Here is a 21,745-nt window from a genome sequence, read left to right on the forward strand (position 1 = left end):
AATCAGGTGAATTTCCCCTCTTGATCCCAGGGCTCAGCGGAGAGCAAACTGCTTTACCCCAAGCCCCCTCCTTCCATTCATTCATTCATTTGACAGGTACTTACTGAGCATATTGTGTGCTGGGTGTTTTTCAAGGTGCTGGAAATAAGGCAGAGCACAAGACAGGCCAAGCCCTGGCTCCCCTCTAGTAGAGACACAGACAACACACACACACACACACACACACACACACACACACAGAGGGAGGAGGGAGAGAGAGAGAGAGGTGTGAACAAGATGGAGAGAATAGGATGGAGCTGTGATCCACGTCCCAGGCTGCTTTTGGTAATGCTGATGCCCAGGACTCGCCCAGACCAATAGAATCAGTTTCTGGGCATCAGAGACTTTAACGTGTCTCAGGTGACCAGGTTGTGTGCCTGGTAGAGAATTCATGGGTCAGAGAGTAACAGGCTGGGGACGAGGGTATGGAGGTGGCCAGGAAGGTCTCTGTGAGAAGGTGACATTCGATCAAGGGACTGAAAGGAAGCAAGGGGGCGGAAGTAAGCCACGAGAAGGGCTGGCAGCAGAGCACTCTGGAAGGACAAGTGCAGTGGGTAAGGTGAGAACCAACTGGACTTTCCCCAGAAGGAGCAAGGCTAAGGGTGAGAGAGGCGGGAGCCAGGGTGGGGGAATGGCTCAGCGCCCAGTTGCCATGCATATGTGGCTCTGGCTCTGGCCCTGCTCAGGAAATAAAAAGAAAAAAACTTGGTCTCGGTTTTGTCCAAAAAACCCTCCAGGTAATTCTGAGGAGCAGCCAGGTTTGGGAACCACCAGTGTGGAGAGAGAAATGAATCTTAGAGTTAATGCAGACCCGGGTTCAAATCTCTTGCTAGCTCTGTGACCTCTGAGCCTTCATCTCTCTAAGACTCGGTTTCTTACCTGTAAACAAGGATAAGAGGAGTAGCCACCCTACAGGGCAGCTGCCAAGATCCAAGGAGGTAATACCTGCAAAGCACAGAGCCAGGGGCCTGAAACCTGAGTGAATGAATGAATGAATGAATGAACTTTCCCTAGGTCAGCCTGTGCCTATCTGGCAAAGCTGGGCCAGAACCAGGTGTTCTCATCCTGGTTACCACCCTACCCCTTTCCCTCCCCCCCCCCCCGGCCTTTTATCCACATCTGGGTGGTGGAGCTCAAACCACAGCTCCTAGCCTAACATGGAGCACAGCCAACCCTCATGAGAACCCCTCCCTGCCAGCTCTGGTGACCATGTGGGCCATTGTGCGAAGGGCGGGCTCCCCTGACACCCTGTCACTCATTCACTCTCCCTCCCTGGTCATTAACCCCAGCAGCACTGCCATCAATGCCAGGTGGCTGCCACCCCGGCACGCCCGTAGCCTGGCCGCTGCTCCAGCCTCTTCTCCCTCTATCCTCCCCTCCTCCCTCGGTGGCTCCTGCCACATGGGGCTCCTTGCAATTCCTCAGACAAATGAGCTGTGCTTTCACTCCTCACCCAGCCCTACTTCTTCTCCCTGATAACGTTCAGGCAACCTGTAGATCCCAGCCCCATGTGCCCCCCTAGGGGTTAGAGGTTAAGTCTGGCCCTGACTGGCATGGCTCAGTGGGTTGGGCATCATCCCACAAACCAAAATGTCGCTGGTTCAATTCCCTGTCAAGGCACATGCCTGGGTTTTGGGCCAGGTCCCTGGTTGGGGACATGTAAGAGGCAACCGATCAACGTTTCCCTCGCACATCGATGTTTCTCTCCCTCTCTTTCTTCCTCCCTTCTCATCTATCTAAAAGCAAAGTAAAATCTCTTCTAAAAAAGAAGTTAAGTGCATCTCCAACAATGGGGAGGTCTGTGAAGTGCTCACCATTACATCCCCATGCCCAGCTGCAGAAGCACAGTGACGTATGATGGCTGAGCTACCGACTCCAGCCAGTGGCCCAACCCTGGCTTGTAACTCTCAAAACAACCCACTGAGGCAGGTGGGACATCCTCATTGTACAGGCAGGTAAACTGGAGAATTCAAGCCACTTGCCCAGGGGTCACAAAGCTGGTGAGTGCCGGTAAAGATTCAAACACACAAAGACCCAACTCTCAATGACTACGCTTGGCGCTCACACTGTTGCAGCCTCTGGAGATAATGAATAACCTGGGCATGATACAATTGGGACTGGAGCTCTTTGCCACCCACTTGCAATTCACGGAGCCCATGTTCTGACTTTAGAATGAGGCTCCGGTGGTGCTGCAGAGCCTTTGTGTTTTCTAATGTGCTTTCTCATCCTTCACAACACGAGACACTGGGGAACGGCTTCGGGAAGTGGGCAAGACAGGAGTGTGATTCCATTGTACTTGTACAGGTGAGGAAACTGGGGCCCAGAGATGGGGAAGAGAGCAGGTCTTGGTCACCCAACAAAAAAAAATAAAACCCTCTGGCCCCACTGATAGCGCTTACGTTCACCAGAAGCACGCCCGCCCATGGCTGCTCTGCCCACGCCTGTCAGTCCTCACCACTGGAGCCCAGCAAGCCTTCGGCCATTTGTTCCCTCTGGCCCCTGGGTTGAGATGCTCTAACTCGGCCATTTCTTACCCACTCCCCCAGAGTTCTCCCACTCTGCCATCCCCTCCCTCCTCAATCATTCTTGAGCCCCACCTAAGTGCCTGGCATATTAGCCAGACTGGAAGGGGAGAACAAGCCTTCTGAAGCAGCCCAGGACACAGCCCAGGACCGGGATGGGCGTTACCTGCTGATGTGATGAGCCCTGCCTGCACAGAGACTGTGAGACTGTGACACTCTGTCACACAGTGTCCTAGGGCCCAGGAGGTACAGTGGGGTCTCAGCCATCCTGGGGAAAACCAGGGGCAGGCAACTTCAGGAGCCCTGGGAGTGGAAGGTTGTGTTATTTCATTCTCGACCACTCCTTGGGCCCCCCACTTCTCTCATTTTCCTGAGAAAGAAACGAACACCCACCCTAAGGTCACCCACTCCTTGCTGCCCAGGCTGCTGAGTTTACCCCTGTAGTGAAAATCCATAGGGAATCTGGGGTTGAGAGGAGGCAGGTGACAATTTCCAGAGTGAACCAAGGAGGACGGATGGAAGCCTGGCTTGGGAGGTAGAGACCCAGGTTCAAGCCTGGGTGACACTGGACAAGTGCCTTCCCTTCCGTCTGGGCTTAGTGAGAGTATCAGAAATGACTGCCCAGCACTAAATCTCCTGTGTTCCTTGATTACACTTGCCCAGAGGCAGAAACGCCGTGCATACGGGAGGCTTCAGGGCACAAGGGTTGGGGCACATGGGCTTTTTGGGTACTCAGAGACCTCCAGGGTCTCTCTGGACAGCTGTGTGGCCTTGGGCAAATTGCTTAACCTCTCGGAGCCCCAGATTCCTTGTCTATAAAGTGGGGATGATACTGACTTTATACTATCGTTGGGATGGTAAATGAGACCGTGTGCTTAGGGTCCTGGCCCAGGGCCCAGCTGGCACAGAGCACGCACATAAATGACTTTGGCCGTCTTCATGAAACGCCCAGATGGCTGGCTCCCTGCAGGGCTGGGCTTAATTCTCCGGGCTCTGGAGCTTCCCCCATGTCAGCCACAACTCTAGTTCTGGGTCTGATACACAAAGGGGGAAAGCCAGCCCTCCCAAATGGAGAGAAATGCTGCTACCCCCGTATGACCCTCTCCCTGTGGTCCCCAAACCAGTTCTGAGAGTCACTGACCCAGCCAGAAACTGTGTCCCCACCCTGACTACTTAAGAGAGAAGGAAACGGGCCTTTCTCAGCCAGCTGAAACACGGGCTATGAGGACCGTGTGGCATATGGAGGAGAAGACACACATACACACTCCCAAATTCATGTTCTGCAAAGAGTCAAACAAAAAAAGTGTGCATGTGCCAGAAATGCACTGCTAACAGCAAAACTTCATTGTGTACCTATTACTCAAAGGCCTTTGCATGGATTAGGGCCTCATTGTTTAACCCTCATACCAACCCAAGGAGGTAGGAACTATGATGCCCATGTCGCAGGATGGGGCCTGGGTTTGAACCGAGCTGTCTGAATTCAGACTGTGAATCGTCATAATCACTTTGCAATTGAACTTTGCAGGGGATGAAAAGGTTGGAAACGACTGCAGCATCCAAAAATGAGGGATCAGTAAATTAAATTATAATATTTCCACTCAAAGAAATATTATGCAGTTATGGTAGTCATAGTGTAGAAGAAAATGAAATGGTGTAAAAAAAGTGATATGTTAAGTGAAGAGGCCAGTTATAATATGTCTAGTTTGAGTCCATTAAAGAAGAAAGCAATAAAATGTGGAAGAAGGGAAGGGAAGGAGGAAAGGAGGAAAGGAAAGAGGAAGGGAAGGTGGGGAAAAGGGAAAAAAGAGAGAGGTGTCCCAAGATGTTTTTAATAATTATTACTAGGTAGCAGAACCGAGACGTTTACTCTTTTTCTTATGTGTCTTTTCTAAAAGTCACAGCTGATTTAAAAAATAAGAGTAAAATGAGCATCTACTATTCTGAAAGACAAAAGCCACCAACACGTACGGGTGTAGTGCTTCGTTCTGGTGGGACCTTGGGCACGCCCTCGTCGGGCTCCCCGCCCACGCGAGCTGGCAGAGAGGCTGGGCCCCGTGAGGACCTTCGAAACTCTGACTTTCTGTTAACTCCCACCCCGCACCTTCCCTCTTCCTCTTTTTAAACTCTGATACTGTATGTCCTTTCCTGCACATACGGCCATTACACAACACAGAGGAACATGTGAAAATCACAAAAAGGAAAGGAAGCAATCCCAGCCGTAGCCACTCAACAGTGTAGTGCATGGCATGCGTTGTCCAATTGGAAGCTCAAAACCGGGCATTTAACAGATGAGGAAAGGCACAGAGAAGGTACACAACTTGCCTCAAATCACACAGCGCATTAGAGGCAGAACTGGATCTGCACCCACAAGTAAAGCGTTACCCTCCAAATGAATCCCTGATACTGAGGGGCTGAGCGCACCCTCCTGGACACTGGTGTCCTTCCTGGTCCTTGGTCCTTGGCTGTGTGGTCCCAAGATTCCAAAAGACGGACAGCTGGGCCGTCTGGCCTTAATCACAGCTCCTCCCCCAGGACAGGTTCAGCCTCAGGGTAGGGTCAGAGGAGGTGGAATGCTGGCCAGGATCTAGGGACCAGCGCTGGACCAGCCCTGGGAGCAGGGGGGTCTCTCTCCACGACCTTGGTGGGGTTTGGCTAGCACTTGGCAAGGAAGACTAGAGCCAAAATGGGACTGTAGTTAAAAGGGAGGAGGGACCGAGACATTAAAAATGTAAAACGTCTGGGGGCAGGAAGGCCTGGGTACAGGTCTGGTAGCTCTGACCTTAGATACATTTCCGAACCTCCCTGGTATCTTCATTTACAGACTGAGGGTAACACTTTCCCCAGGGGCGTGCATATAGAGCAATAGCACAATGGGTGTGCACGGCTTAGCATACAGTGGGTGCTCAGAAAACACAGGAGGGGCATCATTAGCCTTCTCCTGACCCCCCTGGTCAGCAACAGCCTCTTCCCAGTTGCCCTGCCCTGGCCACTCTGCATCCCTTGGGCACAGGCTGCTGGATATTTCTTAGAGCATGGTTCCAGTCATGCCTTTCCCTTCTTTTTTTTTTTTTAAAGATTTTATTTATTTATTTTTAGAGAGGGAAGGGAGGGAGGGGGAGAGAGAGAGAAACATCAATGTGTGGTTGCTGGGGGTTATGGCCTGCAACCCAGGAATGTACCCTGGCTGGGAATCGAACCTGGGACACTTTGGTTCCCAGCCCGAGCTCAATCCACTGAGCTACGCCAGCCAGGGCGCCTTTCCCTTCTTAAAGACCACTGACAGTGCCATCACTTCCAGGTTAAAGGCTAGATATTTTGGCCTGGAATTCAGGCCTATATGGATTCCAAGCCTGTTTCCAAGTCAGAGGGTGGCTCCACTGTACAACTCACTGCATAGACTGGGAGCCTCATCCATAAAGGGTTCCTTCCCAAATCCCACCCTTCAAGGCGACCTGCTGTGGGGTGCGGGCATTCTGGCCTGGCCCCCCTGGGGCTTCCTGCACAGCCAGGGACCCTCCACTCCTGGCTGCCGTGCAGAGCAAGGCTGGCCTCTGTCCCCAAACACCGCTCACTTGCAACTCTGTTTTGTTTTTTAAGAAAGAAAGAAAAGCCTTGATTTGTGGCATTTACTGATTTTCATAATGTTTATAAATGCCCTTATTATGACCAATTTCAAGTATCAACATGGTATCCCCAAGCACAGCAGTGGGAAGGGATGCTCACAGCCAGCTCTCACCAGATGGCACACTCCTGCAGCATCCCAAAGTAAGGACCTCAAACCCCAAGGAAGAGCTCTGTGATCTCCGACTTAACTTCTCTGAACTCAGGCTTCTCATTTGTGAAACAAGAACAACAGTCACACCCACCTCATGGCAAGGACGTGACATTAAGTGACATCATCTGGGTGATCAACAATGTATTAAACATCCACTATGTGTAGGGTTCTGTACAGGGCACCAGCAGGATGACTAGGGACAAGACAGACAAGGACTTCTGCCTTCCCAGACCCCACTCCTTGCAGTAACACCCTTGGCACAATGGCTAGAATACAGCACTCAATAACCATGAGTTATGATTACCAATAGTATTAATGTTGTTAGTCCTTCCTTTCTCTGGGCTTCAGTTTCCTCATCCCCAGACTCAGGATGTGGGCTGCACAAAACTCTCTATGATGCCACGCCACTTGAGCCTTAAAGTGGCACTGACGCCCATTTCACAGGTGGGGAAAACTGAGACACTCAGAACTGAAGCCAAGCTGAGGATATGAACCAAGTTCTTCTAACTCTTAGTCTCCAGATCTGTCACACCTCCCAGGACCGAGGAAGCATAAAAAGGACATGGAATTCAGCTGGTGATTCAGCTGGATTCAGCTTTAAAAATACTTTCTTCACCCCGCTCACGGGGGTAAATTGAAACATCCCTGGCATGTACCAGTTTTCAAAATACCCTCTCAGCATGACAGCCTTAGTGCCTGGACCATTCCCAGGCTCTCTGGAAACCCCAACCGTGGCGCCCCTGGCGCACTGTGTGGGCTGGTGGGAGCTGATGAAATTTCCTTGCAATAAACAGCCCAAATCACATGATTCAAACGCAAGCTGCTGGGCTTCGGGAGGCAAAGGCCCCACCATAGGCACCTTCTCCTCCTAGAAAAGAACTGAGATGGTTCCTGGGAATAAACCTAAAACAGTCTCCAAATCACCATGGGGTCCACCCACCACTGGTAAGCCAGACTTAGGTCCCCTCAAATGGACAGGCAGACATTGTTTTCTTTATAAAACAAGACCAGTGGCCAAAAAACGAAATCCACAAACTCCAGAGGAGGAGCCTGGAAAAATTCTCTTGGACGGTCCCTGTATGTATCTAACCTCAGTCCTTCATGCTTCAGTGTCAGCCATTTCTTTTTCTTCTGTTCTAGAGGACAGAACAATGTCGCTTTTCACTGCGGCCTGTCTCAGCTTTGCTTCTCAGCTCCAAAATAGCCCCGGTTTGTTATCAACAACTTTCCTTTCCAACTTTCTCACTCAGAAGCAGAAGCTTTTGAAACCTAGGTAATGATCCGCTCCAACCTGTGATTTCTTTCAACAAAAGCCAAGCAAGCAGTCTCATCCGAGTCGCACAAAAAGCTGGCTCTGGCTCTGCCTGTGGCAGCCCCAACACACTGGGGAGACGCCAGCTCTGCACCTGCCTTGCTGTGCGCCTTTGGGAAAGCCATGGCCCCATTCTGAGCCTCGGTCTCCCCATCTTTGTACCAAGAAAGGCTGGTCTTATTTCTGCAGTCCATTCCAGCTCCTACCTCTGTCAGAGCTGCCCACCCCGATTCTGGCCCCTAGCTCTGCCTCTGTCCTCCCGCCAAAAAGAGGAAAAGAAACTTGCGTTAGGCCTCGGGGGAGGGCGCGCAGTTCCGAGTTGTCCGGGTGCGCGGGCTGTTGCCGGGTGAGAGAACCTCGCACAAATCCCAGGACAGAGAAGTCCCACCTCCCCGTAGCCACAGCTACCCGACCACACCTCTAGCCCAAACACAGCTCGAGGCCCAGCCAAGGACCACCTCCAGATTCCCTCGGGACCCCTCCCCTCCCTGCGACCGGCCCCAGCCGGAGACAGTGAGAAAGAGCCAACGCCCCCAATGTGCGGAGGTGGAGACTGAGGCCGGAAGGTGCTGACAGCGGAAACCCGCAGCCGGCGCGGTTTGGACTGGGATCCGATCGCCTGTCCAGGGCTCCCTCCCATTCCCAGAGCGGCGATCGGTCTCCTCCCCGTTCGCGTGATATTTCCACGTGGGAGAGATCGAGAACAGCACCGTCCCTGTGGATCAAGACCCATCCGCGCTGCCTTCCTTCCCTCCCCATTCCTCCGACGGAAAAACTGAGACCGACTGAGGGGCCAGAACCCGCCCCGAACCCACCGCGAGCCCCTCCCGGAGTCTCACCTGCTGGCAGCCCCGGCTCGGGGTGGTTTCCTGGAGTTGAGCGGCAAACAAAGGCCTCCAATCCGGGCGCGGGGCGGGGCAGCGACTTTTTGCAAAATCCCCGAGACCGGCCTCTGACGGGCGGGGTGCGGCCCCAGGAGGCGGGGTCTCGGAAGCTCCACCAATCGTAGCGAGGCGGCCGCCTGTGGCCCGCCCCCAGGGACTCAGAAGCGGCTCCACCACCAAAAATCGAAAATCCCGGAGGTTTCCTGGACGTCCCGGAACCCATCCGACTGCAGACGCGAGACTGAAGCCCGGAATTAAGACATTTGTGCAAGGTCGCAGTGAGAAAGAAATCAGACTTTCATAGTGGAAACAGTCTGCTTCATAACAGTAATGATTATACTGTAATAACTTTTCTTGAGCACTTATCATGTGTCAGGCACTGTTGTAAGTGGTTATTAGGACCGATCTTCTCCTATGAGGTAGGTTGGTATTATCGTTAGTATCCTGTAGTCCAAACCACCGTTAGGCGAGCGGGGAAACCCAGTCCTGGAGAGAACTTGCCCAAGGTCCCGCAGCGAGTGCAAGACAGAACAATCCACTGTCCACTGAAAGCGCAGCTTGAAGGATAGCTGTGTAAGGTCAAACTGGCCTAGGCTCTCGCCCCAGTTCCGCCCCTGAGCTTCACGCAAGTGGGATTTATAATTCCTGCCTCACAGGGTTGCTGAGGGAGTAAGTAAACAAACACGGCACCAGGGCCGTAAGAAACGAAACAATGGAACTAATCTAGAGTTCCTCGAAGCATCCTGTTTCGCAGGGTAGAGAAATGAACCTGGAGACTTTCCCAAGGCCCTGCATCCAGCTCTGTCGCAGCCCAGTTCCTCCCAGCAGCCCCCCACCCCCACCCCAGGTTGCCAGTGACAGTCTACACACATATCTAAATGGTAATTATAGCAGCAGCTTGGATTCACTAAAGGACTACTCTGTTCCAAGGGAAAAAAATTTAGCTAACCCTTACAATAATGTATGAGTTAGGGTAGTACTGTGCTCCCTATTTAAAGATGAGAAAACTGAGGCTCAGGTTAAGTGACCTGCGCAGGATTACACGAGCAGGGAGTGGTGGAGGTGGAATACGATGCCAGGTTTTAGACACAAAGGTGTGGACTCTGAGCCCTGTTGTTCTCTGTCCTGTACTCCCCACACTGGGCTATTGCACCCCACCCCCCACCCTGCTTTCTCCCAAGCAGAGAGGGCTCCAGGTGATTTGAAGACCGATTGGCACTTGCTTGGGCATGCCCCAGCTCAAGGCTGAAACTCACCTTTTTCTGTCTTCTGGCAACACACTCTGAGATTCTCTAGCCGTACCTCCCCACTCCAGCCCTGGCGTCAGGCGTAAAGACGTCAGGGCCACAGGTGCATGTGTCCGGGTGAACCTCTGACCCCTCCCTCCCACAATATTCGGAGCTGCCTTAGCCCAGGGTTTGGGGCCTAAGACAACAGGAATGTGCTTATCCTGGGGCTTCCTGTCATTGATCCCAGGCAGCCCTCGGTGCAAATTTGTCCTCCACCGCTCACCAGTGGTGCAACTTTAAGCAGGCCATTTGACCTTTCTAAGCCCACTCATAAAGGAATTTTTTAGGTTTGAAATTCCACAGCCCTAGAGTCAGTCCTAGCAATTTCAGAAGCAACAGTTTCAGTAACCAATTCTTGTTTTACTTCTTTTCAGAGTACAAACTTTAGGCCACGGGGGTGGGGGGACAGCTGCTGGGGGTTCTCCATCCCCTGGGCCTGGAAAAGGTGTGGCACTAAAAGACCAGAGGGCCCCTTTCTTTGTTCACCATTATCCTGACTGCAGTGATCTCCCTGGGGCTGACGCTGGGCCTGGTGCCATGGTCCCCACGGCATCCCAACCTCCATCAGAGGACAGTAGCAGCATCCCCATGCACTGGTCTCCTGTGGCTGCTATAACATTACCACCAGTTCATGGCTTAAAACACTAACTTATTCGTTTACAAAGAGGGGTCAGAAGTCCAAAATCAGTCTCATGGGGCTAAAGTCAAGGGGTCAGCAGGGCAGGTCCCTTCTGCAGCCTCTGAGGGGGAATCCATTACCTTGCCTTTTCAGCTTCTAGTGGTCACCTGTATATTCCTGGGCTCCTGGCCCTTCCCTCCACCTGCAAAGCGCATCTCTCCAACCTCTGCTTCCAGCATCACACCTTTTCCTCTTAGTGGACTCTCCCTCTGCCTCCCTTTCACAAAGAGCCTCCAAGATTAGATTGGGCCCGCCCAGGTAATCCAGGATAACTTTCCCACCTCCAGGCCTGAATCACATCCACAAATTCTCTTTACCATATAAGGTAACATTCACAGGTTCTAGGAATCTGAATACCTTTGGGGGCCGTTATTCAGCCTACCACACCCATTTTGCAGAAGGAGAACTTTGGCTCAGAAAGGTGAAGTCCCTTGCCCTTGATCCTTCTGGATTTAGAGTCTGACACTGGGAGATCTGGGGTTTGACAAAGCTCCCCAGCAGCCAGGTAAGGGTTCTTCCCTGCAGGGGTATTAGGATTGGGGAGGGTCTAGGACCTTCAGGGATAGGCTGCTCTGGTCTCAGGTGATCTCCTTGGACTTGGGAGAGAACTGGAGCAGCTAAGGGCAGAATATGGCGAAATCAACTGCCCCTAACCCATTCAGGTAGACCCCCCTGGACACAGGGCTGGACAAAGCAGGACTTCTCAAACTCTTCTTGCCCCAGAGGAACCCTGGGGATGAGGGACACAGGCACTGGGGGCTCGGGAGCAAACCATTTCTTGCCACCTCCCCACCCCCCTAGTGTATTTTTACTTCTCACATCCACTCTGCTGGGCTCCTGGAATAGCCTGTGGCCTGCAGAGGTAGAGGGTGAGAAGTGGTTGGGAACTTACTGTCCCTCCCCTCTCCCCCAGGCCTGTCCAAACATTGAAAGCATGAGAGCACTGTCCCCTGGCCTAGCTTACACTATGGTGTCCCCTATGGGATCAGGCTGCAGCCGCCCTCCCAGGACAACACCTGAAATCCCACCCAGCGTGGCTTCCTCCCCTCCCCCTGCTGACCCCCACTCCTCCACGGCCCCCCCCTTGCATATGAATCTCCCTCTCAGAGTCACTTGCTGGAACCTGCCGGAAGGTGGGCCACCTCTATGTATTGCAAAACATCCGTGTGCACTGTGCATTCTGCCTCCTGACATACCCAGGCCTTTTAATCTGAAAGTAGCATCTGTAAATAACCTTCAGGCAGGGTGTTCCACGACAGGGGTGTGGTTCAAGTGCCCCTGCACTTCTGATGTGGGGGTCAAGGGCAGAGGGCAGTGACGTGCGCAGCTCTGGGTACCTCCGGCTGTCCTATCCCCCCACCCCCAACATTGAGCGACCAAGACCCCAGCCACAAAGGCAGGCCACACAGCACACTGGACCCTAACCTCCTTGTTCATATCTCTTTATTGAAAAATTAAAGTCGTAAGCTCTGTATATAAATACACTGACGTCGCTGGTCACCTGCAAGGCCTCTGGGGTAGGCTGGGGGTGCAATGGGAAGCTGGGGTCTTGGGTCCCCAGGGGTGTGGAGAGGGAAATAAATAATAAATACCATGGGGGACAAGGAGCTAGGAGGAATGGGGGTGAAAGGGGGGTGCTTGATGCTTATTTGTGGCACTGAAGGCCCTGCAAGATGCCCCCCACCCAGCTGGGGGCCATGTCCATGAATTCTCACATGACCTCACTCTATAGACAAAGGCCAAGGCATCTGGGCATAGGCCAGGTCATAGCTGGACAGGGGGCGCAGTGGCCCTGGCAGACCACAGGTGGACGTGCCAAGGCACAGGTGCTCTGGCCTTCCCCTTCATTTCTCGCCTTCCTGAAACCCACACTTGTAGTGAGTGCCCACTGTGTACCGGCCATGGCACCAGATCCTGACCTGACCTTCCGTTTGCCCTGCCCTGCTCTCTTCTCCCGGTTCTGGTCCAGTGGGCCAGGAGGGAGTGGGGGCTGTCTTCCTGCTACCCTGGCCATGCAGCTCTGGCCCATTAAGGAGCTTAACAATGCCAGGAGGGAGGAGGGACCGGGGCCAGGGGCCAGGGGCCAGGTAGCAGTGGGAGGCCCTCGGGACTTGGCTCCTAGAGCATCACATTGAACTCGGTGACCAGAAAGTCGATGTAGTCACACTCCTTGGTCTTGAAGGCCTCTGCGATGATGCGCGCAGCTTCCCGATGCTCCTTGCCCCGAAGCGTCAGCCCATTCACTTCCAGGATCACGTGGCCCACCTTGAGCTGCCCACAGTTGTGGGCGGAGCCGCCTCGCTGCACAGGGAGACACAGGGCAGAGGCTTGTAGGGTGCCCGAAGGCCAGGCTGGCCTGGCTTTGACCACCCACGGAGTCGGACCTGACATTGTCAACCAGGCAGTTACAATCTGCATGTCCACTGCCCTGATTAGGAAACTGAGGCTCAGGGAGAACAAAGGTCTTATGAACCTGAGTCTGTCCTGGGGTGTTGGACCACTGCCGGGGTGGACACCCTCCTGGGATGCTGGGAAAAAACTTCCAGACGTAGGAAGAGATCGTTGAGTGTGGTGGGGATGGGGGTGGGGGTGGGGGCAGCCTGGGGAAGTACCTGAATTGTGACGATCCTGGGCAGGGGCTGACGGGTGTTGGCGCCACCCTCAATGGCGATACCCAGGGTGGCCGCGCTTTTCTTCACTCGGACCAGGGTGGATGTGGGCTCCAGGAGTCCGGGCTGTGGGTATGAAGAAGAACAGTGACGAAGGCCTTCTCAGTGGACAGGCCTGGCCATGCACCCCTTTAGGTCACATTGGGAGCCTCCGCTTTGCCGGGCAGTAAGCTAAGCGCTTGGTGTCCTCAACTCTTGATTGCTACGAAAGTCCCCAAGGTTTGGGACGTTAAGGGGCAGCCCAAGATGGCACCTGGTAGTGGCACTAGGACAGGGATCCAGGCCACAGCCACCACGTCCTGTCAGAACTGAGCTTTAAGATTCTCCAGACCGACCTTCAGTGCCCAGCTTGTCAGCGTCCCAGCGAAGGCAGGACTAACTCGGGGCCCCCAGCCCTCCAGAGCATTGTTCCCGGTACCCACACCCCTCCAGGGAGGGGCTCTCTCCCCTGTCTGTGGTCACTTGTCAAGCTGAACCCTGGTCAGGGACTTCCAGTTCTTCACCTGGGGCCTGCCTTCCCCTCACCCCCTGCGACCCTTTCTTCCTTACTTACTGGTTTGGTGGCCCCCTCTGTGCTCCTCTCGTTCCGAGGTGGCTCCTTGCTACTCCTGCTCTTGGTGGATGCCATCTGTCTGCCTCGGCCAGGGGTGCTGGCCTCTACCTCGCCAGCGTCCACACCACTGTCCTCACTCAGAGTCTGCCCACTGTCCGAGAGCTGTGAGAGCGTGGAGGCTGCTGGGAGTGGGGAACAGAAGGAGAGTGATGATTTATACAGCTGGGGTCAGGGAGGGCTTCCTGGAGGAGGTGATGAAGCTGCAGACTGGAAGGCTAGGGGAACTCCCTGGACGAAGACGGTGGAAGTGGGGCTGGAGGGCAGGGAGACTTTTCCTACCCTTCCACCTACTGAGACCTGTCCTTCCAGTGGGGCCTGGCCCCAAGGCCACCACTTCCAGGATGTCTGCCTTGACTGCCCCAGTGTAATGATTAAAACAGATCAGAAAGCAAACCTAGCCCATAGATGTGTCTGTTTTTTAAACACATACAATGCAGTTAATTTTTAATAGTGGACCAACACTCATATTATATTTCACATAAAATATAAATTTCCAACTTCTTGAGGGAAAAAGGAAGTTCTTCTATGCCTGGTCAGTACCAGGCTTGACCCCAACTGGCCCAACCTGAGTATGGACAAGTGCCCCTTTGGTTCACCGGTCAACCCAAGTTGACTCATTATGGGCGCTGTGTCCCTGAAGTTGATACCGTGTGTTAACACACTCTGGAGTCTAGCTGGTTGGATTTGAACTCCTTCTGGCCAGCTGTACAGCCCTGGGTGAGTTATGGAGCCTCCAGGGGCCCCATGTTCTTGTTCTAACCTGGAGCAACGATGCCTACCCAATGGTTTCCATAAAGACTAGCAGATGTGATGTATGGAGTGAAGCAGTCCAGAGAAGACTCGTGCCAGACTGCCGGGCTCCACAATGACTTTCTGTGCCTCTTCGTGCAAACAATAGGAACAGTAACAGCACCAGCCTCTCAGGAGTGTTGCTGGGGGCTGGGATCAGGTGAGTTGCTGATACAGGCAAAGTCCCTAGAACAGTGTCCAGCACACAGACAGTGCTGTGTAACAGTCAGCTCTTATCGTGTGTGCCCAGCTCAGAGCCAGGCCTAGAGGCAGCAGTGACCCGTCCATGATAGCTTGGGTTTCTCACCACATCTGCCTGCTTCCCCTTAGCCGCCCTCCCTCATCAAGCCCACCGAGCACAGGGACCCTGCATTCTGCACGGCACACAGCGAGCACTCACCTTCCCTGGCCACAGCAGGGCCCCACGTATCACTTTAGCCACAAGGTGGCAGCAGAATCCAACCAAATGTACCCAACTGGGCAAGGAAGAGACCCAGAGCCTGCAAAGCTCAGGCCTTCAGAGTGAAAGCCAGTTCTACCCTTCCCTCCACCTCCCTAGCTGGGCTCCTCTGGAAGCACAGGGTCTGCAGCCTTGGGCTGGCTTCCTCGGTTCCTGGTAGGTCCACCCTGCACTCTGACCCTGAAGCTCCAAGTCAGGAGAACCTGAGGGGTCCACCTTTCATCCAGCACCTTCCTGGTGCCAACACCTGGGGTACAGACATCATTGAAGTCCCCCACCCCCACCACTGCCCTCAACAAGCTCAGTCTTATGAGGAGACGGATATGGATGAGGGCAGGGTGGCCGGGGCTGGGGGCTCAGGAGGAGGAGCCCAACCCTCACCGCAGCCTGGCAGGGCTGTCAATGTCACCTCCATTCTAGCATAGACAAGCAGCTCATAGGGGCACAACGCCTGTCCCGCAGTCACGCAGCTAGGATACGGCAGAGTCAGGACTCGTGCTCGTGTCTCTGGCTCCAAAGCCCCTCGGTGTGGGCTCAGGACCCTGTTCCCCAGCCACCCTGACCCTCAGACTCCCAGACCCCTTGCTGGGTGAGCACCTGTTCCACTTTCACTGTATTGATGGGCAAATCAACCCAGAGGGGATGCCCGCCCCCCCCCCCCCAAGATCACACAGTGGGCATCGGAGCCCAGCCAGCCCCCAGTGTCTGCGCGTACTCACTGCGTGTCTGGGGCAGCGCCCTCACTTCATTCACGTCCGGTTCGCTGTCCGGCCGGTGCACCTCCACCAGAACGAAGTGCTGGTTTGTGCCTGTCTGCTCTGGGCGGCCCGAGGGGGAGGGTGGTGGGAGGCAGCCCCCAGCCAGCGTGGCCTCTGCGGGGGGGCTTTTCAGGTGCGGAGGTGACTGGACCCGTGGGAAGGGGCCAATGGGGTGCTGGTTGACCAGGGCCAGATGGGCATCCAGGGGCCTCTTGGCGCCAGGCTTGGCAGGGGTGACGGAGGCGTAGATGGGGGAGGAGGGCGTGTCCTGTGCTGAGGGGGCCTCTGGGGCTGGTGTGGTGCCCGCCGGCGGGCTGTGGTTCTGCGGAGCTGAGAAGGTGATGCCCGAGTGGGAAGACGCGGAAGAAAGTAGCTTTGGGTCCTGGCTTCCCGGCTTCCTCGGCTGGGCCAGAGGTGGTGGGGGAGGAGGCAGCTTGTAGCTAGGCAGCCCCTCAGCTGCAGATTTGACATCATCCTGCCAAAAGACCCAACAGGAATAGAAGGAGTCAGAGCCCATGGCGGCTGGAAGAGAGGAGGTCTGACAGCCGAGTGGGCCAGGCCCGGCTGGAATTCTGTCCCAGCTCTATCGGCTCTTGGCCACACTGCCCTGAATAATGCAACGCCGAGTGGAAAACTTCTCCCAGCATCTCGGTAGCTGATAAGCATCGGGATCCTGGCTGCATCCCTGGGGACGGCACCATTACCTTTGGGAACTGAAGTTCTTGGCATCAGCCAGGGCTTGTCACAGAGAACAAGACTTAATTAGAGCTGGGATGCGGAAAATGGAAAAACAAAAAAGGCACTTCTTTGGCTTTTCCCTTTAGGGGATTATTTTGGTACTAGAGACGGGAGGTGCAACTGGACTAGAGGCAGAGAGTGTGGACAGAGGACAGACACACAGGCTGGGGTGCTGTGTGGCCCCAGGCAAGACACAGCAGCTCTCTGAGTGCGCCCCTGGGCAACGGGAAAACTGCACCTGCCAGCAGAGTTGTGGGATATGAGCAGCAAGGTGTATCATGGTGAGCGAGGCACCTCCCACCTGGCAGTGCTGGGTGAGTGGCAGCTACAGATACCGTCATTACTATTCCCCACTGCCCGCCCCCACCCCACCCCCGCCTGTGCCAATACCCAGCACTCGCATAGCTCTGACGGCAGCGCAGGCACCGTTCCAAACGCTCGGCTTAAGTTAACTAGTTCACCCCTTGCGGCAAACGTATGGGTTAGTATACTCCTTACACTCCTCTTATCTCCATTTTACGGATGGGAAAGCCGAGGCACAGAGGGGTGAAGAAGCCTGCCCAATGTCTCAGAGCCAGAGGCAGAGGTGGTATTTGAACCTAGGTAGTCTGGCTCCAGAGCCCAAGCCACTCAAAAGTTATTTGGGTCAGGATCACAAAGTAACGCTGCCTGGACGGCTGGGGCGTGCACCTGGGCATAAGGTCGTGCTGAGCTTCCATTTCCGGCCCAGGACCGTTACCTCTTCAGGGAGCTCTCTCCACGCACCTGTGTTTCGGCATTCGCTGTGAAAACGTTTGGATGGCATATCCAAAGTGACGCTAACTTGGCAAAAAGCCCGACAGCCCCACCTAAAACGCCAGAAGGAGCCGTCCTGGCCCCGCTAGGGAGAGCGGAGGGACGCACTGTGTGCAGGCGTGGGACTGTGTCTGAGAGCTCACCGTCGGGCCCTCTCTCCGCCCACGGTCTGCACCAAGGAGCCAGCCCCCGGCGCCTCACACACCAGGGGTGGCAAAACACAAGGACGGGCAGAGAGCCTCTTACCAGGGAAACGTCCGGGAGACTGTTCATATTGCCCTGGACAGCCTCACCAGTTTCCTCCACGTCCAGAGTGTTCTAGAAACGGAGAAGAAAACAATGTGAGCGAATATAAGCCAAGAGGAATAAAACAGACTCCGAAGCCTGTGGACCCCGTGACACCGTCACGTGGTCTCTGTGACCCCTGACATGCCCCAATCTGTTGGAATTCATTTTATGCGTTAAAATTCATGTCAATGTCCTTGCTGGTCATTTTGAAATCAATTTTTGTGACTTGCTGATTATTTCCAGGCCTCCCCAGAACTCCCCGGAGATGCTGTGGGGTGGCTGTGGCCTTGACTGGGAATTCCTGAAGTTCGGTACTGTCAACGCACTCCATCCACAACTCCAGACCCCAAGGGCTCTCTCTCCACTGCTTGTCACGGAGTCCCAGGAACGTGTGCAAATGGCAGGTGCAAATGGTAGATGCAAATGAGAGGTGGATGGGGAAAGTTAGTCCCTCTCCCTCTCTCTCCCTCTTCTAATTTCAATGGTGTCAGTAGTGTGAAGCGGGGTGGTTAAGAGTTAGATGGACCTCACTTTGCAAAAATGCCCATTTCTTCCTTCCTTCTCTGATTCACCAGAAGAAGCCTCGTGCTCTCTCAGGTGACCCTTAGCTGCCAAAAGGCCATCTCTAGGTCTTTGCTGGAAGGCTGGGCAGCGCCCCTCTCTAAACTGGCTCTCCTGAGGGCTCCAGTGAGACATTTCTCCACCCCATAGAAGCCTCGAATGGCGAAGCCTCCGTGACCAACACCTAGCTCAAGTCTCAGGTGTACAGATCAGTTCTGCCTGCGCAGTCTCAACGCTCTAGACTGTAGGGCCTGGGACACACCGATGGTAAGACGTGACCCCTGCCTGCAGTAGTTTAAAGACAGTGGAGTTGATACAAACGAGCACAGAGGACACTGCACAGAGTGAGGAAACACAGACATATAATGCAGCTGGGGAGAGGTTATCAAGGGAGACTTCCTGGAGGAGGGAGCACAGCTGAAAGCTGAGTCTTGTGGGCAAGCTGGGCAAAGGAGGGAAAGAGGGATGTTTCCGAGGAAAGGGCATCCATAAAGCAGAAACCATAGATGTTTGAGAATCTTCCAGAGGTTCCACAAGAGTCGAACATGGGGCTACTTGAAGCTGAGCCTGAGGGCAGTGGGTTGCCATGGCGATGTGGTCAAGATTGCCTTCTGAGAAGTTCCCCTTTGCTCACTTCCTGGCAAGCTGCACTTGAACAGTGCAGGCATGTCAGGGCCTCCACACAAGCTGTTCCCTCGGCCTGGAACATTCTTCCACTCAGCTATCCACAGAGCATGCTCCCTTCGCTCACCCCTAAGACCTTACTCAAAAACCACCTCCTTGAGGTCCACCCTGATGACCCGTCTTCAATCACAACCCCCAGCTCCCGCCCTGCTTTACTTTCCTCCTTTGCACTAATCACTCACTGTTCTTCGCCCAGGGGCAAGATGTAGCAAGTCAGATACTGTCCCTTCCCAGCTCATAACCCCTGGGGCCTCTCCTTCTCACTCGAGGGGATTCCAGACTCTGCACTCATTCTGCCACTCCTCCCACCAACGGGGTAGAACTGTCCTGCCTCGGTGCCTCTGCCCACGGGACCTGGTTCACTCCCGCACGGCATTTAGTTCTGACTCAGCGAGGCCTTCCTGGGCCAGCCCTGACTCAAATGCCCCCCTCCCCGTCCACCCCACGCTAACCCCTGACCCTGCTGCATCACCACCTGACGTCATACCATTCATTTGCTGACTGTCTGTCAGTAGGGTAAAAAGTCCTCTAAGAGGCGGGACTTGCAACTACCTGGTCCCTGCTCTGTCCTCAGTGTTCAGGAGGACAGTGCTTGACAAATATTTAGTAAGCAATGAATCCACACCTGGACTGATGAATAAATGACATCAATCAATCGCTCTGGCTACCACGGCTGGGGGAGGCCTGAGCAGGCAGAGCACCCAGTGAGGTGGCTGCTGCTGTCATTGCATCGATAGAGCTTTCGTGGTGGCTTGAATGTGGGTGAGGGCAGTGGGCAGGGACGGAGGCTTCCTGACTCCACACCTCCTCGGACAGAGGCCGCCCAGTCATCCACACTGACCCCATCTCCAGGGGTCCTCCCAAAGCCTGGAGCATCTGGGTGGACAGAGGGCACACCATCACGGAGACCTGGCATGGGAACCCACCAACGGTTCTGAGACTCTCCCTCCCAGAGTCTCCGTGGTGCCCCATCTGGTCCCGTGACGCCTCTGGGGCAAAGTCAGGCTGGGACAACTGGCCTGTTTACTAACACAGCAGAGGCTCACATGCAAACCTCAGCCTCCTGCCAGGCTCCTGCTGCCTCCGACTCCGTCCCCTGCACACTGCCTCAAAGGAAGATGCTGCTGGCACCCTCAGGGACGCAAGGACAGTTGGGGGTCCTTGCGGAGGGGGAGCCATGGGGCTGCTCTCTCACCCTCCGGCTAGTAGCACCAGTTCTGGCTTCTTCGAGATCACACCCGACTCTTCCACTTACAGCTGACTGATGGTGGGCACGTCCCTGAGCTGTTCTGTGTCTCAGTTTTCTTACCTGTAAAATGGAGTGACAATAGTCCCTCCCTCACGGGGTTGATGTATTAACACCTAAACAATGCTCAGAATGGAGCCTGGTGTAGTATACAAGGGGAGGTGGCTGCTACCCACATCGGAAGCCTGAGACCTTGCAAACGTGCTTCCACACCCAAGGAGCTGCAAGACTCGCCCTGGCTCTGTGTGAACACCTGGATGGAAAGGAAACGGCAGCCTCCCATACACCCCCCTCCAAACTCCAGCACCAGAATAGTCCAGTGCCAGTGCACCCTGGACAACACGGACCATCTATAGTGAACATGAATGGCACAGCGAGGCTGATGACACACAGTGACTTCCCAAGAGTTGGCAGTCACAGATCATGGCAGGAGACACAAGGAGGGCCAGGAGCCTGGGAAGTGCCTTCAGCAAAGACAAGGGCCTCTACACAGCCCAGTGTAGCACTGTCACCTGCTCCCGGAGCTCAACCGGCAGGCACCCTCGGGACGCAGATGACAGTGCATGGTGGGACCAGAGACGTGGAATTCAGTCCCATTCGGATACATCAGGAGCTTCCAGCATTTATATTTAGTCAACAAGCATTTGTCAGGCAGCCTCGACTTATGAGGGAAGCTCACGGGGATAAAAGATGGTGTTGGGATCACTGTGTCCCCAACACCAAGCAGAGCTCCATGCACACACAGCTGCCCAAAAACTCTTGCTCAGGATCACTGATGGGGCTGGCAGTTGTGAAAGGACCCACGATGGGGGGAAAGGAAGACCCCCAGAGCCTGACGACACAGCATGTATTTGCTGACCACACGAGAGGTGGCAGGGTGGGGGTTGGGGGGGTGGCGCATGACTTTGTGTTAGAAGGCAGGAGATCAGAGAACCACAAACCGGAATGCCTACTGTGTGCCAGGTCCTTTACTGGACATTTCACTTACACGATCTCATTTGATTCTCAGAGTGAGACAGGCCCCCTGATTCTCCCTGGCCCACGTCTTTTGTACATAAGCTCTGAGAGGGAAGAGATTGCCATGGTCACACAGCTATTTTACAGCAGATCAGCCTTCTAACCCAGGCCAGGGTGATCCCAAAGTCCGTGCAGCTCTACCCGACCCCAGAACTGGATAGGGCCATGATACTGTAGGCACTAGATGGCCCCAGGAGCGACTGTCTCCTGACCAGGAGAGAACACAGCCATCGCTGGCCCCTGGCCTCAGCCATTCTCTGCTACTAATGGCATTCTGGAGCCAAGAGTGAGGCAGGCATAAAGAGGGGAGGGAGGGAGGGAGGGAGGGAGGAGCAGGACAAACGGCCAGCTCTGGGAGGGAGTCCTGAAGTGGAGCAAATGGCAGACGGGTCGGAGCCCAGCCCGGCCAGACTCCATCTGCCGGATCCAGACGCTCAGGTGCCCCGAGTCCCCGAGCCATGTTCCTTGTGCATCTGAAATAGCTGCAGACAGCAGGCTAAGAACCCGGGGGATGTGTCAGCAGAAACGCTCGCAGAACAGGTTTCGAGGAGGATCAAGGTCAGAGCTCACACAGGAGCCGGCCTACGCATCCTGGCCACCCCTCGCCCCCAGCTTCTTGGAGCCCCT

The 21,745-nt window shown here is 54.6% G+C and overlaps 2 protein-coding genes across 7 annotated transcripts in view; both read right to left on the reverse strand.

Moving 5' to 3' along the window:
• Nucleotides 1-8,658, reverse strand: part of AKNA (AT-hook transcription factor) — a 52,325-nt gene extending 43,667 nt beyond the window's left edge. For both annotated transcript variants that reach the window (XM_036022118.1, XM_036022117.1), the window contains exon 1: nucleotides 8,488-8,658. The gene's annotated coding sequence lies outside the window, so the exon portion shown is untranslated. The remainder of the gene's footprint in view (nucleotides 1-8,487) is intronic.
• A 3,268-nt stretch (nucleotides 8,659-11,926) lies between these two features.
• WHRN (whirlin) overlaps nucleotides 11,927-21,745 on the reverse strand; it is a 77,483-nt gene continuing 67,664 nt past the window's right edge. For 3 of the 5 annotated variants that reach the window (XM_036022120.1, XM_028520380.2, XM_036022121.1), the window contains 5 exons: nucleotides 17,569-17,640; nucleotides 15,751-16,264; nucleotides 13,723-13,904; nucleotides 13,113-13,235; nucleotides 11,927-12,801 (listed from right to left, as the gene is read on the reverse strand). In XM_036022120.1, the coding sequence (XP_035878013.1) occupies nucleotides 12,619-12,801; nucleotides 13,113-13,235; nucleotides 13,723-13,904; nucleotides 15,751-16,264; nucleotides 17,569-17,640 (1,074 nt within the window). In that variant the 3' untranslated portion in view covers nucleotides 11,927-12,618. The remainder of the gene's footprint in view (nucleotides 12,802-13,112; nucleotides 13,236-13,722; nucleotides 13,905-15,750; nucleotides 16,265-17,568; nucleotides 17,641-21,745) is intronic. The other 2 variants (XM_028520389.2, XM_036022119.1) reach the window with 1 other exon arrangement.

The sequence above is a fragment of the Phyllostomus discolor genome, chromosome 3 (genome assembly GCF_004126475.2).
Source record: "Phyllostomus discolor isolate MPI-MPIP mPhyDis1 chromosome 3, mPhyDis1.pri.v3, whole genome shotgun sequence".
NCBI classification, from domain to species: Eukaryota; Metazoa; Chordata; class Mammalia; order Chiroptera; family Phyllostomidae; genus Phyllostomus; species Phyllostomus discolor.